The sequence below is a fragment of the Lepidochelys kempii genome, chromosome 3, assembly GCF_965140285.1.
Source record: "Lepidochelys kempii isolate rLepKem1 chromosome 3, rLepKem1.hap1, whole genome shotgun sequence".
Taxonomy (NCBI): Eukaryota; Metazoa; Chordata; order Testudines; family Cheloniidae; genus Lepidochelys; species Lepidochelys kempii.
In genome coordinates this window covers 139,378,753-139,397,552 of record NC_136382.1, presented here as the reverse complement: position 1 = coordinate 139,397,552, position 18,800 = coordinate 139,378,753, and the positions used below count along the sequence as shown (strand labels likewise).

The window sequence follows — 18,800 nt, the reverse complement described above, 5'->3', positions numbered from 1 at the left end:
GGTTTTTGTATTATTGAGAGGCTCCAAATACCTAAGGATTTCATTTTCATTTTCTCAGCTAAACTCTGCTAGCAATGTATGCTGTAGAGGCTCTTGCCTTCTGGAGGTAGGGAGTTCAGGACTATAAATAACACATGAAGTTCTTATCTCTCTTCATTTTGGACTCTCGTTTCCCCATGTTTAACCTCCTCTCCACCACCTCCAAATGTATGTTGAGTCTAACATGAAGAGCATGATCTCCATGTTAAGAGAACTAGCTGTCTTCTCGAGACTGAAATGGCATGTTAAACCAGCTATCAGGGGAATTTTCTAAGTACTGGAATGATAGTTTGTATGATGCTACTAGCCAGCCAGAGGTGCTCTTAATGTTACAGGCATAGTAGGAATCCAGAGCTCAGAACTCAGCCTTTTTGTGTCTAAAACCTTAAGTTCCGAGGAAGTGCCAGGGGGCAACTTGGGTGAAATTTTGACCCCACTGAAGTCAATGGTTGTTTTGTTATTAACGTCAGTGGATCCAGGATTCCACCCCAGATTTTTAAATTTAAAGGGCCAGAAAATATCAGTGATAAAACAAAGACTGTGAACCCTATTAATGAATAAAATTGAAAATAGAAATCTTCCATCATAGTACTGAAATGAGAACAAATGCATAATTCTTATACCACCACTTATAGCAATGGGTAGGACAGAGAGCCAAACAGTTTTCTCCATTCTGTAAAATTGCTAATCTGATGTAAATAAACACTTAGTCTTTTTGTGCAAGAATTGTGTCCATGCCCCAATAGTTTGGGGCCAGTTCCTTTATCCCTGTATGTTTAGTGAAATGGATATCTGACTGCAGAACTTTTGCCAGCCAAGTAGTGATTTTTTTTTTCTGAAACACAAGTGAGTCTACTAGATATTTGCAGCTGGGAGAATCTCTTTTGCCCCACATGGCTGCTTGATTTCAATGCCCTTCAGGAAAATCTAGCCTTAACCACACAGCAAACTAGTTAAATGTGTGAGGCTCTTCTCTTTAAGCGCCCCACAAATGCTGCAATTCATACCCCAACTCAGACTCTTTCACTAGAAGTGGAACCAAAGAGGGATAGAGAAATTTGCTGCATGCTACACCTACAGCACTAGACAACTCCTGGTCTGATTCTCTTCCTGCCACCACCTTGGGACCTTGCAAATCATAATGCCAGCCCTTCCAGTTGTGCCAACATGATGCATGGGGTTGAGATTAGCTCAAACCCTTGGGCATCATGCAGCAATACAACATATTGCCTATTTGTCAATGAAGCAGTTGGGACAGTCCTTCAAAATTTAGTATTCTTAGGAGATGAAAAGCTAGGTTTTAACAGGAGACAGTAACTAATTCATTTGTGCTCTTGGGTGCCAAGTGATTCAAGTCTAAATTTAAACCCTATTATACAAATATTTGCCAAATATTTCATGAAATTAAAAATGGTGGGGTATGTTAGCGACAGGGGTATGTGACTGATTAGGCTGCAATAGGATTTAACTTCTTGTCTCTGGGGCTATCTTCCTTTCCATAATTTGATATTTTCATTTCTTTTATTGCTTTGGGGGTGGGAGTGGGAAGTTTCTTCAAGAAATTGTAGTTTAGGTCCCACTCTTCTGTGTATATTTCACAATGTCATTGTTTTTGTTGGTCCGCTACATATAGAATAAACCCATGGTGTTTATAGTGTTAAGGTTTGAGACCCACCTCAACCTACATACATCACATTGGCATAAGATGTTGGGTTGTCAATATGATTGATAGGACCTAATGGTGCTGGCAGAGCTTTGTAAAAGTGATAATACTGAAAAGCAAATGGGGATATAAGAAATAAAAAAAATGCCCAGACCCTCACCATAGCATTATTAAATGTCAAGCAATATATTGTAGCAACTCCAACCATTTCCATAACTCTCTTGTGAAATATGGTGGCTAAGACAAAAGATGACCTCCAATCAGAGGCAGAAATGGAGCTGTGTTTTGACAGAGCTGCTTCATGTTCACAAGATATGAATTATTTCAAAATGTAATTGATAGTGTCAGTTATGGTTCTTAATTTGTTTATTGTCTGTGTGCCAAAAACAATAGAAACGTTTAAAATTGTGTGGTTCATTCTGCTGCTGAAATTTATTTAGCTGTGTGGGTGAAGAAAACAACGCAGGTACAAGCAGATTAATTAGCAATTATTTTGCTGAGAAGTGTACGATTGCCCGGCCATCTGCTGCACCATTACTGGGAGAGTGATCTTGATGACACACTCATTAAACACCGGTCTTCTCCGCACGCCCCCCCTCCTTCAAAGTCAATTAAACTAAACAAATTAGGGCCACTTTAGTTCTAAATAACAGCATCCAAACAGGGATTTAATGTGATTTAACTAATCCACTTCAAATTCACACTTTCAGTTCATTTGGATTAGCTTTTTGGGTGTTCTGAGTAGACAAGCCCTAAAAAAAGTGATATTGCTTTTGGATGCTAGCAGGCTTCTACTAAAACATGCTTTCAACCTTAACAATTCTATAATAAAGTTTTTATATGGGATGAAAATAAAAATTACATACCTAATCTTGATGGTTTCGCTCAAAATGTAATTGGAAGCTGACCTGCATCCTCAGCAAATGGTGTTCCAGCCTGTAGCCTGTTTGTTTGACTCTGGAATCTGGAATAAACCGCAGTAATAAAATCCATTCCTGTGCTGAGCTGATGCCTGGAAAAGGGATCATTGACTTAGAACTTCAGAAGTATTGTAAGTGCTGAATGCCAAGTCATTATCACTTAGGGCAAGTCTACACTACAGTGCTACATTGGCCCCAGTGCAGCTGCATCGCTGTAGCATGTCTGGTGAAGACATGCTGTGCTAATGGGAGAGCACTCTCCCATCAGCATAATTACTCCAGCTCAGCGAGAAGTGGAAGCTTTGCTGGCTGGAGAGCTTCTCCCACCGACATACAGCCGGTGTGGACAGCGTGAAACATGTGTCACTCATGGGGGCAGGAGAGGGCTTTTTCACACCCCTAGTGACGTAAGTTATATCGACTTAGGCTGTAGTTTAGACCTGCCTTTATTCTCAGCTATCTTCTATGTCTGCTGTCATTTCACAGCCGGACTGAACAGGAGAGGCAAAAGCAAAATGATCAATTGTAGTTTAAAGTACTAAAATACAACCTACTTTCCACCCTCACACTGGGACCAGGAGAGAATTCACATTATCTCTGTGGACTTGCTTTCTCCCATTATAGGAGGAAAAGCACACAGAGGAAGAGAAATTCTTTAAACACTTCTTCAAATCAAAGACACTGTAAACTGTTTCCTTTCATTCCACCTAGTCTACAGAATTTGTAATGGGAGCAGCGCCCAGTGAGTGTGGTTTCAGTGAGGACAGAGGTTCCATAGAAGGAAGAGGCACCCAAATGTTGTTTAAAAACAGTCATCTCTGACTCCTGGACACCCATCACAAAGAACATTACCAACATAGCAGCCTGCTCAGATGTAATGGATTTTTCTAAATGCATAGCACAGAGACAATGGCAGCTGGTGACATCAGCAGAAGCAGAGAGATAGTCATCATCATAAGTATAGTAATTGGAATGTAGTTCAGAATCAAAGGCGAAAGTACCCATAAAGCTTAAAAAACAAATGCTTAATTCACTAAAATATGAATGTGTATATACACTGCTAATATGTACCATTTCCAATGGAGCTGCACATATGTTATCAATTCTGCTTTAGCTATGGATGGCTGTCTACTCTGGAATCAATGATACACATGTTGGAAATATGGAGTATTGTCATATTCAATCACAAAAATTTACACCATAGTAAAGTGAAGAGGGCTTATATCTATGACAGACAAATGACCCTTTTCAAAGGCAAATCATTCATCCACAGAGGAAGTCAAATTCTCCTGTTACACCTCTTAAACCCCATTACACTCTATCTCTCAGGTTTTCGCAAGGTACTTCTAGTTGTCATATCTAATCATTGTACAACAATTGAAGATAGTACTGAATATGCCCATGACAAGATATATAAATCCACACTGACCTGGAAGGGGTTATGGAGCTGCCTTGTGCTGGAGTATCCCCACCTGACTGCACCTGCAAATCATGTCTAGACTTCAGGAGGAGGTAAAAAATGGGAACTACGCTCACATGGGTGCAATGGCCAAGTACTAAAAGAAAATATACTGGAAATCAGAACTAAACCAGATATCATATGTATCTAGGAAAGAATGGTTGGTTGAAAAGCTTGCTTTTAAAATTTCAGCATATATATTGCCTTTAAGCAAGACCAAAAACTAGATAGCGGGGAAGGTGTTTGTACTTTCAAAAGGGAAAGAATAAACTACAGAGAAGTAGGAAATGAAGAAGGGAGTCTTCAATATATGACCTAATTAAATTATCCCCAATGAGCAGGAAGAAGGAATGGGAAATGACCATTTCCCTATACTTAGTACTTTTCAAGGACAAGTTAAAGTTGAGGTAATGGAGAAATGCCCACCTGGAATTTTCAGCAAGCTAACTGGGAGCTATTTACAAGTAAATGTACTGAATTTGTGAAAGATAACTGTGTGAGTGAAGACAGAGAGAATTTCAACAACAATGTAATAAAGGAATAATAGCAGCAGCTACTGTAGCTGTACCTAAGATATTGAAGTTACCTCAAAACTAGCAATTCACTTCTGGGGTTAAATGAGGAGTGGCCATTAAAGAAAGGAACAAAGCCTATAAGAAAGTGAAAAATACAATGAATAGTGAAGATCTAATGAAGTATAAAAGAAATAAGGCAATAACACAAAAAATTATAAAAAAAAATCAGAGAGTGGAAGTAGTTTTGTGGGAGGTTAAATAAAGATATTAAAACATGAGAGATATACAGGCAAATTGGAAGAATGACTGGAATTCAGAATAAGACTAGTTACATCCCAAGTCTTTTGGGAATGACAAAATACTTAGAATCTAGGAAATGAGAGAGCAGTAGTTTTAGCAGAAACTTTTCAAGGCGTGAGTAATGATGAAAAGTAAAGTGCAGTTTTCTGTTAGATTAAAAGACAATTAATTGAAGAGAGGCATAAACTATTATGTAGTTGGGGAAAACAGGAAGATACTATAATAAATTAAAGGTTTTATATGCCGGAACTTGAGAAAGTTATTGATATAAGCAAAATTACATCCCCAGTTAATGATAGTATATTCAATATGATGTTTAGATATCTTCCTGAAAGCAATTTGCAAGTATAGGAAAAATGCTAGCGTGGAAATATGTAGTAGTAATTCCAGTAAGAAAACCTGGCAAACTGATCCACTTTTGTGGATAATTACCCTTATAGCCTGTCTGGGTAAAACTATGGAGAGAATGGTGAACGAAAGATTGGTTTTCTATTTCAAAAACAATGGTATTATAGATAAAGTGCAGGGTGGTCTTAGGAGAGGGAAATGAACCATGAACAATACTGCTAACATGGAAACTGAAATACAAAAAAGTATGCGAAACAGAGGTTTCATGATAGTTGTATTTCTAGATATTGAAAAATAATATGATATGCTATGGAGAAAAGGCTTATTGTACAAAATAGGTACAATAGGGATAAGGGGAAGAATGTCTCATGGATTTGAGTATTTTGGAGTCAAAGATTATGCAGGTCAGAGTTGGGAAATGTTTGTTGAATGTTGTTATTATATATATATATATATATATATATATATATGCTATACCGCAGGGAAGTGTTATCTGCCTTACCTTATTTAACATTCATAGAAATCTGAGAATCATAGAACTGGAAGGGACCTCGAGAGGTCATCTAGTCCAGTCCCCTGCACTTGTGGCAGAATTAAATATTATCTAGACCATTTCTGACAGGTGTTTGTCTAACCTGCTCTTAAAAGTCTCCCAATGATGGAGATTCTACAACCTCCCTAGGCAATTTATTCCAGTGCTTAACCACCCTGAAAGTTAGGAAGTTTTTCCTAATGTCCAACTTAAACCTCCTTTGCTGCAATTTAAGCCCATTTCTTCTTGTCCTATCGTCAGAGGTTAAGAAAAAGAATTTTTCTTCCTCCTCCTTGTAACACTGTTTTACATAATTGAAAACTGTTACGTCCCCTCTCCGTTTTCTCTTTTCCAGACTAAACAAACCCAATTTTTTCAATCTTCCCTAATAGGTCATGTTTTCTAGATCTTTAATAGTTTTGTCACTCTTCTCTGGACTCTCTCCAGTTTGTCCACATCCTTCATTAAATGTGCTGGACACAATACTCCAGTTGAGGCCTAATCAGCATGGAATAGAGCAAAAGAATTACTTCTCGTGTCTTGCTTACAACACTCCTGCTAATACATCCCAGAAGGATGTTCACTTTTTTTGCAATGGCGTTACACCATTGACTCATATTTAGCTTGTGGTCCGTTATGACCCCCAAATCCCTTTCTAGGTAGTCATTTCCTATTTTGTATGTGTGCAACTGATTGTTCCTTCCTAAGTGGAGTACTTTGCATTTGTCCTTATTGAATTTCATCCTATTTACTTCAGACCATTTCTCCAGTTTGTCCAGATCATTTTGAATTTTAATCCTATCCTCCAAACACTCACAACCCTTCCCCGCTTGGCATCGTCCACAAACTTTATATAAGTGTACTCTCTATGCCATTATCTAAATTATTGATGAAGATATTGAACAGAACCGGGCCCAGAACTGATCCATGCTGGACCCCATTCGTTATGCCCTTCCAGCATGACTGTGAACCACTGATAACTACTCTCTGGGAATGGTTTTCTAACCAGTTTTGCACCCACCATATAGTAGCTCCATTGAGGTTGCATTTTCCTAGTTTGTTTATGAGAAGGTCATGAGAGACAGTATCAAAAGCAGATACTAAAGTCAAGATACACCACATCTATCGCTCCCCCCATCTTATGATAAATGATCTTCCAAAATGAGTAAGTGCCAGAGTGCGTGTCACTCTTTTTGCAGATGGTCATGTTCTATGGGTTAGTAACAGGAATATTGAGGTGGCAGAAAAGAGACTCAACAAAGTGTGATGAGAGACCTCAGATTGGGGAAATGCGTGGGATTTAAAATTTTCCATTGCTTTAACCAAAGAATAGATATTTGCAAAAAAGAAAGCTACAAAGGAATCTGTAACAGTGTGGACAAGAAATAGATATAGTTAAAAGGTTTAGATGTCTAGTGGAAGTATTTCATACTAAATTACTTTGGAAAGATCAGACAGATTATGTTAAAAATAAACGCAAAGGAAGGGTCAACCTCCTTAAAAGTATTGCTGACACTAACTGGGGGGTGAGTAAAAAAACACTGCTGATGGTCTCCAGAGCTTTAATCCAGACCTCTTATCAACTATTGCTGCCCAGCTTTTGGATCAGCATCAAAATCAGAATTTAAAAAATTGGATTTAATACTAGTACAGGTTATGTACAGTGCATTTATTACCATGCCCTTATACGCCCTGCAGATAGCTGCTAGTGAAATGCCAGTTGCACTATGAATGAAACTACTGGACCTAAATTTCTGGGCTAAAGTTAATGGGAATAGCAATGATGAAAGTACCAAGAAAAAATGAGTATTTTGGGGAATTCAGTAGGCAACCTATTGCACACAATGTTAGAACTCCGCATGCCATTCCAGTTAAAACGTGGATGCAGGAGTTGATAGACCAGGAAAAGTTAAATTGACAGTCAAAACTTTTTATCATTAAAAATTAGTTGTGGATGGATGTCCAAAGTGGATTTAGATCTATTTTATAAGTCTAAGAGTAAAAAGGAGGCTATAGGTATAAAAAATGAAGTGTACCAGCATGCAGATGAAAAGTGGAATAGCTTTTTGTTAGTTATATAAAGATGGATGCAAAAAAAAAAAAGAGGAAGAGTAGGGGCAGCTTATTGTATACCAAAATTGAGAATTAGAACATCTAAAAGAATATCTGATATTGCCAAACTAGTAGCAATAATGCTAGCATTAAACTGGATTTGGGATGTATGCCCAGCAGTGGTGGTAATTTTTTCCGATTCAATATCAGGCCTTATGGCAAGAAAAAAGGGTGTCTCCATATGTACAAGTGATTTAATCAGTGAAATTATATTTCTAATAACAGAGTTAGTACAGATGGGGATACATGTAACATTTGCTCAGATCCCAGCACATCTTGGGATAACAGGGAAAGAAATGGTTGACAAAGCAGCTAAAAGGGCTGTAAGAAATGGAAGGATTCACATAGAAATGCGTTGGGTAAAAAGGAACTCAAGAAGCCTACTACAGAAAAATTTAAAAGAGGAATGGCAACAAATTGGATCAATTAAAAAAGGTGAAGAATATTTTTTGAATTGTGCCTCAGAGTTGAGGATAATAATGTACTTCAGGGCTGGGTAGGAAAAATGAAGTGATTTTGTTTAGATCACTAACTGGCCATTGTGGATTAAACAAATATTTTTTAAATAAACAAACACAAAGATAGGCTGTTTGTAGGCTGTAAGGTAGAAGAAACAATTGATCACCTTCTTGGGGTATGTAAGATCTTTATAGTGAAAGGGGAAAAGCTCTCTGAGAAATTTAAATGACTTAAGGTAATAAAAGTTTCATTGTTCTTTAGCAAAGTATCAGGAATATGAGGTAATTTTAGAAGGGCGTTTTTACATTATCTAAAAGACACAGGGCATAGTGAGAGAATATAACCCGCTAGGTATTTAGGATTCAGAGTAGCAGCCGTGTTAGTCTGTATTCGCAAAAAGAAAAGGAATGCTTATGGCACCTTAGAGACTACCCAATTTATTTGAGCATATGCATCCGATGAAATGAGCTGTAGCTCACGAAAGCTTATGCTTAAATAAATTTGTTAGTCTCTAAGGTGCCACAAGTCCTCCTTTTCTTTTTAGGTATTTAGGAGTGATAGTTGGTGGTTGCTATAGACTATCCCGTCAAATCTGCTTCACTATTTAAAAAAAGGGGGGGGGAGGGGAAAGCAGGGGGGAAAGGACAAGATTGGGGCAACCCTGAGAAAGGAAAAAACTATTGAGCTTCTCCAGCCCCGTAGAGAGAACTGACAGTCTGCAGAGCCCCTACTCTTGTAGAAAGGAGGGTGTGGATCACCTGAGCTAAGAGGGGGGAAAGACTGAGATTTGCACTGAAGCCCTGTGAATTCTGAAGTGTACAGTGATACTTCCAGGCCCCTCTGAGGTAAGAAAGGCCCATATCCTGGATGGAGTGGCCTACAGATTTTTCTTTTCCTTTCTTTTGCTTTACCTTTTTTGCTATCTGTGGGCTGGTTTGTTGTTTCACCGAGACACCAGGAGGGGAGAAAACAGCCAAGAGGTCTTGACCGGGGGGTTGAGTGCCAACCCGCTAGAAAGACACACTCTGCAGCACTCGCGGAGGTGCAGGGGGTAAATGGACTCTGATACATGTGCTCCCCACATAGCTCCTAAAGGTGGCACTCTACCAAGGACAGATTTGTGACAATGCCCTAAATGGTGACTCGTCAGTGAACTTAGTCGAGTGTAACTGAGAGCATCATTTGGTTCAGCTATTCTTAGATGAAGTGGCTGATGAACTGGAAGTCATGCAACTGTGTGCGTATCACACTTGACATCCATGTATATATCTGTATGCACTTATTCAATAAGGTAATGCCGAATCTTCTCATTGTTCGCTGTATGCGCCAGGATTTCAGAATATATATTCAGTGTCTGATACAAACTTTTTTTTTCTTTTTACCCAAGAAGAATTTGCAAGGTAGTATGTTTTAAAGTATTTGTCAAGGTCTCTTTCAGAGAAGAGTTCTTCAACTGAACTTTCTCTTCTCGTGTACTTCACAGCAGTCTGTGGTGATCCCCTCTTCCTCTGTCATTCTTGGACATGAGAGGAGCTTTTTCAAATCTAAACCTCCTGACTCCCCTTGCAGTGATGTCTAAAAATGCAGAATCTGGATTGAATTCCTTTATTTAGGCACATAGGGCAATTATGTTACTGGCTCAATTTTCCTTCTCAAGCTTTTTTTTCTGTGCAGAAACTCTACTGCTGATTTGCCAAGCTTAATAGCATTTGTCTCTTCTTAATTTGATATTAGACAGTAAGAGATCTTTGTGCCAGTTGTTCACCTGCTTGAAAAGAATTTGATTGATAGTTTATTTGCCTTCTCTTCCTGAAATAATAAGTATCGTGAAGAAGCCTAGATTACATAATTGCCCCATGTATTAGCCTTTCATTGGTGAGGAGTGGGTTGAGGCATTCTTGGACCATGAAATGCCTCTGGCATCAGTATTCGTAGACAAAAACATGTGCTTTTTATAAAGTTGGTAACATGTCTTCCTCAGATTCCCCAGGTTAGAAAAGTTCTGATCTGCTATGTAGCTAAGACTCTTTGTGTTTCTATATATTTTTGTGGCACTGCAGCAGGGCTTTGAAAAGATGTTGGATTGACAACTCTAGGATTGGAAGTCCTCTCTCTAGCTGAAGAAGAGGTGGGATCTGTGTCCTGCCAAAGCACCCCAAGGCTCACTTGGAAGGACTGTGTTTAGGGATGACAGGATCCCTTACTCTTGACTGCTGCGTTAAACTTCTTTCCTCCTGCCCCCACTATACTCAACCTTCCTCTATCTTGAGAGCAGGGGTGGGCAAACTACGGCCCACAGGCCAGATCTGGCCCCTCGGAGCTTTGGATCAGGCCTGCGGGATCATCCCCCGTGGTGCCACAGGCCTCGCGCTGCTCTTACAAGCAGCCGGCACCACATCTCTGCCGCCCGACGGGGGGCAGAGGGCTCTGCGGGTTGCCCTTGCCTCCGGGCACTGCCTTCCCAGCTCCCATTGGCTGGGAACAGGGAACCGCAGCCAATGGGAGCTTTGGGGGAGGTACCTGGATGCGTGGCAAGGGCAGCGCGCGGAGCCCTGTGCTTCCCCCTCGCCCAGGGGCCGCGCAGGGGCATGGTTCCTGCTGCTTCCCAAAGCGGCGCGGCTTGGGGCCAGGGCAGGCAGGCAGAGAGCCTGCCCTGGCCCCGGTGCATGCCGCTGCCACCCCGGAGCTGCTTTAGGTAAGCGGCACCGGGCCAGAGTCTGAACCCCTCCTGCACCCCAACTCTCTCCCCAGAGCCCTCTGCTGCACCCTACACCCTCTTGCACCCCAATCCCCTGCCCTGAGCTCCTTCATACACTCCGCACACCTCCTCTGCCCCAATCCCTTGCCTTGAGCCCGTTCCTGCACACTGCACCCCCTCCCACACTACACACTACCTCCTGCATCTCAACTCCCTGCCCCGGCCCTGCATACAATTTCCCCACCCCTGATCTAGAGTGTGGCCCTTGGGCCAAAAAGCTTGCCCACCCCTGATCTAGAGTGACCTGGCAGGCCCCGCTAACTGCCTCCTTTTTCAGATGTTTCCATCCCCTGGCTATTGCTGTTCCCCCCACTCCCTGCTCTATCCCTACACAAACTCCTTACAGTCACAGTCTCCTTTCCAGCACCCACATGGAATCTCAGATATGCCCTCTCAGTACTTCTGATTTCTGGAGCTAACTGATGCATTCAAAAATCATAGCACACAAGCACAACAGTTCTGAGTATCTGGGGCTACATCCATATTATATTTGGCACTAGAATGTCACACGTACCAGTAGCTAATTCCGGCCTATCCCAAATATCTTTTTCAAAACCGAAAATGTACAGTGTGTCCAAACAAATGACCTGACAACTCTCACAACAAAGTATTATAGTAATAGAACTCAGTGTAGGAGGCTGAAACTCTGCTTCTAGCCCACTCTCGTATGTTTATGGATGGCAATGCAGTATATAATATGTCAAATCAGCCAGCGTTGAGAGACTTAGCAATAGTTAAGCGAACAGTGTGGTAAAGACATTTTCAGCCTAATCTCTGTCAGACCCGTTAATATTTTATGGGTTGTGGGTTTTCTTACTGCAGTCCCGGAAAGAAAGATAAGGGGGAAAGGGAAAAGCATATTACTTTGGTGTCACCATGCTGTTCCGTAAGATTAGAGGATCCCTTATGACCAATATTAAATCAATAGACTTGATGATTTAATAGTCTTGATTGGAGTTCTTATTCCCATATCTCTCCCATTCACAAACCACAGAGTAAAGGCACATTTCAAGTCCTATCCTGAATACTTTTTGCATGCAGAACCTCATTGAAGTCACTGCCGGAATCTCAGATATGCCCTTTCAGTACCTCCAACTTCAAGGGCTAACTGGTGTATTCAAAAATCATAGCGCACGAGGAGAGTAATAACTTCTGAATTGTTTTGCAGACATAGCTAAGGTGTGTTTGAGAGTGTGTCAAATTTTCAAAAGTGCCTAAGTGACTTTGAAAGTCAATGAGACTGGGATCCTAAGCTACTTAGGTCCTTTTGATGAAGTTACTTTGTATAAACAATTGTATGCATTATTAGAAATATTTAAAGGGACACTGCCAAGTTAAACTTAAATTTAAAGGTAATTTTGCTTGGTTATGTTGCTAATAACACTTTAGAAATCTCAAAGATAAATTTGCTTTCCTATGGGATTTACGTTTCTTCAGTTACATAGGAATTGCTCTACTGGATCAAACCACCTAGTTCATGAAGTATCTTGTCTCCCAAAGTGGCCACCACAAGCTACTGTAGAGAAAGGTACAAGAACCCTACAGATTGTTTCCTTCTAACCTTCATTAGTTTAGCTTATGCCCTGAGGGTTTATATTTATTCCAAACCTCATATTTTCTTTTTTCATCCTTGCTATTGTAATTCTGTATACTGTTGCCAACCATATAAATGTGCAATCCTTACAGTCATACATCTTGTATAGAAGAGTAAATTTATGTTCAGACTTAGAAGATTTGAAACTTTCTGGTGCTTCTTATTGACATGCATCAACATTATGATATCATCATTCAATGCTCTCCTTTCCCTCCAGGGGCTTGACCCTGCACCACTGAAGTCAATGGGAATTCTACTTTGGACTTCGATGAGAGCAGGATCATGCCTTTGGAGACCAGTCAGATCCTTCTCTCTCTGAGGAGAGAAACTGAGGAGATATGGATGTGAGAAAAGGCATTGAGTTGTTTTATTGTACTGTATCGCTGTAAATAAACCTATTAAAAGTTTTTAAAACTATTTATTCCTATTTGAGCCACCCTTTCTGTCCTTCCCCTTGTGAACCCAGCCATCCATAATCAAACTTACTTTAAAAAAGGAGACTGGTGGATTTCTTCTTTCAATCAATTTGTATCTGTCTGTCACTCTCTCTTCTCCCCTTTTCCCCACACAAGTAGAGATATAATTTAAATAGCTGCTAGATAAGAGAGTCTTCTGGTATTTACTCACTTGCACAGTGAAAGAATGAGGATATTAAAATAAAAAGGCATTTGATTTTAAAATAATTAGAGGGGGTGGGGTGTTTATTTATTTATTTTTAAAATAACCTGGCATTCATTGGCACAAGATATAGAATTTAATGGCTTATAAATACATATGAATAACAAGAATAGCTGCGGTTACATTAGAAAGTTTGTACCCATATGAAGATTATCCTATCATGTTTCAGGGCAGAACTTCTAAAAGCCTGGGGTCAAGAAACTTTCCTTCTGGTCATGTTGTTCCAAGAATGTCTGTTATGAGGGTTTGGTTCTTTACTCTGAAGCATCTGGTACTGTGGACTGTCAGAGACATCATGCTGGGCTACATCAATCATTTGTCTGTTCCAGGATGTCAGTTGCTATGCCAGCAGGACTGGGACTAATTTGCAGAAGATTACGGGAGCAAGAGGTGTTTGTCATGAAGCAGAGACAGAATTGGGGTTGTGGTTAGGTGGGTTAAGTGGGGAAGTTGCCTGTCCCTGAACCCAAGAGGGGGTTCCGGGGGTGGGTGGATTCAGGACAGCTACAAATTCCCACTCATCCTCTTGAAAAATTTAAAATACTCATGATGAAAGTGTTAAAGTGAGCGGAAAGGTGAAAAGAGAGTTTGCACATATTGCTCATGAAATATGGGTGAGCTAACAGAACTGTTTCATTCCTATAGCCAAGACTAACATAAGAAAGTGTAAAAGAACACATTATTAACCCATCCTTAAACTTTTGTAGCAAGGACAGGAGACAACAAATTGAATAGATATTTTTCCCATGTTGATGTTGTGACTGTAATCTCCTCCAATGCCACAAAGTCTCGCTGGTGTTTCTGTGCTAAACTTCTACGTCCAGGGTTTAGAGAGGCTATACAATATAGATCCATCCTGAAAAACTGAGGAATGGGATTTCAACCTAGTAATTAAGTATTAGGAATTTGCAACAATAGAGTCACCTCTTTTTAAAGTATGACATGAACATAAAGAAAGCAAAACTATAGGCATTTACCAGTTTGAACATTGTGTTGCACATAAAACTGTAACCGATTTTTCAGAGTGAAATTATGCATGCCATTGGTCCATCCTTGATAGAGTATTGTCAAAATTCCAAATGGCAGAAATTGTTGCGTGTCTATTTCATGGGTATATAAATATTCCAGAGCCTGGTTTGGCTTGTAAAGTTATATGGAGGGACTAGTGGAGAAATAGCTTAACCTTGTGGGCCAAGGAACTCAACTACCATAGGAAGTACAAGGTGTAACTATTACAATCCCACTCTTGTTATAGTATGGCTCTGCTGTCCTGACAGGAGAATTGTAATAATTGCAAAGTGTGTAGCCAATATCCTGGGACCTAATACTGAACAATGGTACAATGTAAATATAAGAATATGTGTAATACTTAGCATATGTAGTAGGTGACCCAGAAGTCACCTACTACAGGACTGGCCCATCAAAGAAAATAACAGAATGTCACTAGCTGTCACCTTCAGCCCCCAACTAAAACCTCTCCAGCACATCATCAAAGATCTACAACCTATCCTGAAAAATGATCCCTCACTCTCACAGATCTTGGGAGTCAGACCAGCCCTCATTTACAGACAGCCCCCCAACCTTAAGCAAATACTCTCCAGCAACCACACATCACACAACAAAAACACTAACCCAGAACCTATCCTTGCAACAAAGCCCGATGCCAACTCTGTCCACATATTTATTCAAGTGACACCATCATAGGACCTAATCACATTAGCCACGCCATCAGGGCCTTGTTCACCTGCACATCTACCAATGCAATATATGCCATCATGTGCCAACAATGCCCCTCTGCCATGTACATTGGCCAAACCGGACAGTCTCTACGCAAAAGAATAAATGGACACAAATCTGACATCAGGAATCATAATATTCAAAAACTTCAACCTCTCTGGCCACTCACTAAAAGACTTAAGGGTGGCAATTCCGCAACAGAAAAGCTTCAAAAACAGACTTGAATGAGAAAGTGCTGAGCTTGAATTAATATACAAATTAGATACCATTAAGGGTTTGAATAGAGACTGAGAGTGGCTGGGTCATTACGCATATTGAATCTATTTTCCCATGTTAAGTATCCTCACACCTTCTTGTCAACTGTCTAAATGGGCCATCTTGATTATCACTACAAAAGTTTTTTTCTCCTGCTGATAATAGCTCATCTTAATTAATTAGCCTCTTAGAGTTTGTAAGGCAACTTCCACCTTCTCTGTTTGTATATATATATCTTCTTACTATATGTTTCATTCTATGCATCCGATGAAGTGGGCTGTAGCCCACGAAAGATTATGCTCTAATAAATGTGTGAGTCTCTAAGGTGCCAGAAGTACTCCTTCACTTAGCATATATATTTATTGGCTGTGGTTTTGTATGCTAAGATAAATTTAAGCCATTCTTCATTCAATACATTGTCTATACTGAAGACTGTAGGGAAATCTCTTATCACACTGGTGCAGCTGGGAGGCGCGCTAAGGTGTACCAGCCCATGCTGTTTTAACACCATGTCATCTTCTAGACCTGTTCTAAAGGGAAGGGTTAGACAACACAAAGGCAGTAATTCTCAGTGAGAAATGGATGGAGTGAGTCAGTAATGAAGGTAGTGGGAATGCAGAGGAAAAGCTGTTGAATGGGAGAGATACAAATCAACTCCTTAGGAAGAGGAATAATTTTGGTACCATCTCTGTATTAAATAGTAAAAGAGCTGGGTGTTTACTCACAGGAGACAGGAAGAAATGTCACATAAAGGTCCCTTGCTGTAAATACAGAAAAGGTTAATTTTTTAAAAATGTTCTTTTCTTTCCCTACACCCCAACAGTGGAAGCTCTACATTTGGGGACGTTAATGGCAGCCCATGGCTATTTCTTTCCAATCTCAGACCATGTTCTAACACTAAAGGATGATGGCACCTTTTACCGGTTCCAAGTAAGTATGCTTAATATGTTCTTGGGTTGCTTAAATGAAGGTTTATATTAAGAGCAAGATGCTATTTATTGTAACTGTAATCGTATCGTCCCCTTTCAGTGGCCCACTTAATGATATCAATTCATCTTATACCTAAAAATGCTAATAGGACTATGTTCCGAAACTGTATGCTAATAATTTAAATGTAGAGACACTGAGGACCATCACAAATATGTACCTAAAATTATATGGGGGTGGAAATGTCCCTCTCTGAAATAACAATAATTCTAATGGCTTGAAAAGTCTAACAGCTGCAATAAAATTACATACAGCATAACCCTCCGTAGGACCCTCCTTTGTAAAGATCCAATGGAGTTCTGAGGTGTGGAATGAAACACATTATGGCTTTTTTCTCACAGGCCCTGTAGAGCACTTCAGACAGAATATTTCCTCTTCTGAGAGATGTACGTGTGTCTTCTACCAGCACATATTCGATTATGATCTAACATTTATAGTGAGAGATTTCTATGTTGATCAGTTGGTCACACTAGTGTTCATGGTAGAAATGAGCAGGTGTTCTAGTGCACAGTAGGAGAATACATCTGATTTTATATATGTTACTTATAGGTTTTTATTTTTATTTGCATACTTATTTGTACCTTTTTAATGTTATTATGCCAGTTTTAAAATTAGTTCTTTACTGTTTCATACAATGAATAGCTTGATTTCATGTTCTGTACATTGAGACAAATGTGATCCACAGTATTGATTGGATATCCTGGCGTTTGATAAATGTATTAGAACCAGAAAAGACTGTCTGATGGGGTGCTAGCATATCATCCCCCAGACATTTAAGACTAACTTTTACTTTAAAAAAAGAAAATGTAGTTCAAAGATACCTGAGAAGAACAATGTCTTTCAAGTGTAGAAGAAACATGACAGGTTGGAGAGTAATCCTACCTTCAGATCATGATCACCATTTTAGTTGTATACCACACCTCACCTTTGGCATTCTAGACTAATATGTTATGATTCGGTTGTTGCTCTACTACCCTTTTTTGGCAAAGCAGCATGATCTTTGGCCTAAAGCACACAGTATCAAAAATGTAGTGTAGATTTATAACTACATACCTGCAATACTGTCAATCTAACATGAAAGAACAGGAAGTTGATTTGGGCAAGGAGAGGGAGTGTTACTGCACAAATTTGACTAGTATTACAATACTAATACAATCACCATTACTAATCTATTCATATCCCGTACCTGGGAAATATAAGGCTTCCATAACACAACAAATCAGGGGCAGAAAAAAAGGTGGATTGGTATTAAATTAACTGTGTGCCTTACCATCCAGGGGTGGTAGCTGTAGCCAGCCTGTGCAGGGTATTTCAGGGAAGGCCCTTGTGTTTAACCTCTTTACTGATATGAGTATTTGATAGCAAACCAATAATGTGTAGAATGCATTTCTTCACAATAGATAGGCCAATAAATAAATAAATCAGTGACTCTGGGTGAAAATGTTTGGGAGGAACTTTTAATCAGTTTATACCAGCTGAGGATCTGCCCCATATACTCATATATAAGATAGATGGATATACACATGACTCATTAAATAAGGTAATTTCTAAAAGTGCCCCTCAATCCTCTGCTGTGGCTGCTGGTCTCTTTAATGCCAGGTGGTCGCCCAGTTCTGCTACTGCTTTGGAGCTCTTTACTGGAGCATTCATTAACTACTCTACACCTTGTCTGCACAGAGGAATTGTACTACAACAACTATACCAGAAGAGTTAAAGCAGTACAACCCCCTAGTGTGGACACAGTTATGCAGGTATAAATGCGCTTATACTGGTATAGTTTATTGACGGATGATAATGGGGGTAAGCTATACCAATACATGGCAGCTTTATACTGGTATAATTGAGTTTATAACTATTTTAGTAAAAATCTCACAGCTCTAACCAAAATTACACCAATACAAAAACTGTTAAATTAGGAGGTGGGAATGGCCCATTCAACCGGGAAAAGGTAAAATTATTTTACTTTGACTTTAATTTTTTGGGGAGGTGTGGAAAATCTCCCCAGGTGCATCAAAAATAGAACCATGGCTGGACAGAATCCAACAATTTCTAGACTACTGTGATACACAGAGAAAAAGCATTTGTAGTAGCCAATACTTCAAACTGCAGAGTCCATCCCTGCAGAGACTCTCCTACTACAGCGCAGTGACTTGCCATGCAGAAAATAGGTTAGCTGCAGTTATGTACTCTGTCCTTTTCTATGTCTGACAAAGGGTTCCAATCCCCTTTTTCTCTCTTGATAGTGTAATTATTTCCAGGTGTTTTTTGTTTGTTTTTTTTTAACAAGCTACTCCTCTGTATGAATGGCTGACAATATGAGTGGAGCTTATGTTCCACTTGTTCAATTGCCCTTTTGCAACCAAAATTATGCTTTTCTATTACTACTGTAGCCATCAGGAGGGCTGTAAAAATCATAAGTGCCCCCAGCTTTTAAAAAGTATGTG

At 39.7% G+C, this 18,800-nt stretch overlaps 1 protein-coding gene across 16 annotated transcripts in view; it reads left to right on the top strand.

Moving 5' to 3' along the window:
* Positions 1-18,800, top strand: part of RGS7 (regulator of G protein signaling 7) — a 429,184-nt gene that overhangs the window by 316,099 nt on the left and 94,285 nt on the right. For all 16 annotated transcript variants that reach the window (XR_012158164.2, XR_012158163.2, XM_073338225.2 and 13 more), the window contains exon 5: positions 16,193-16,299. Coding sequence is in view for 14 of the 16 variants with exons in the window: in XM_073338225.2 (XP_073194326.1) it covers positions 16,193-16,299 (107 nt within the window). In the remaining 2 variants the exon portion in view is untranslated. The remainder of the gene's footprint in view (positions 1-16,192; positions 16,300-18,800) is intronic.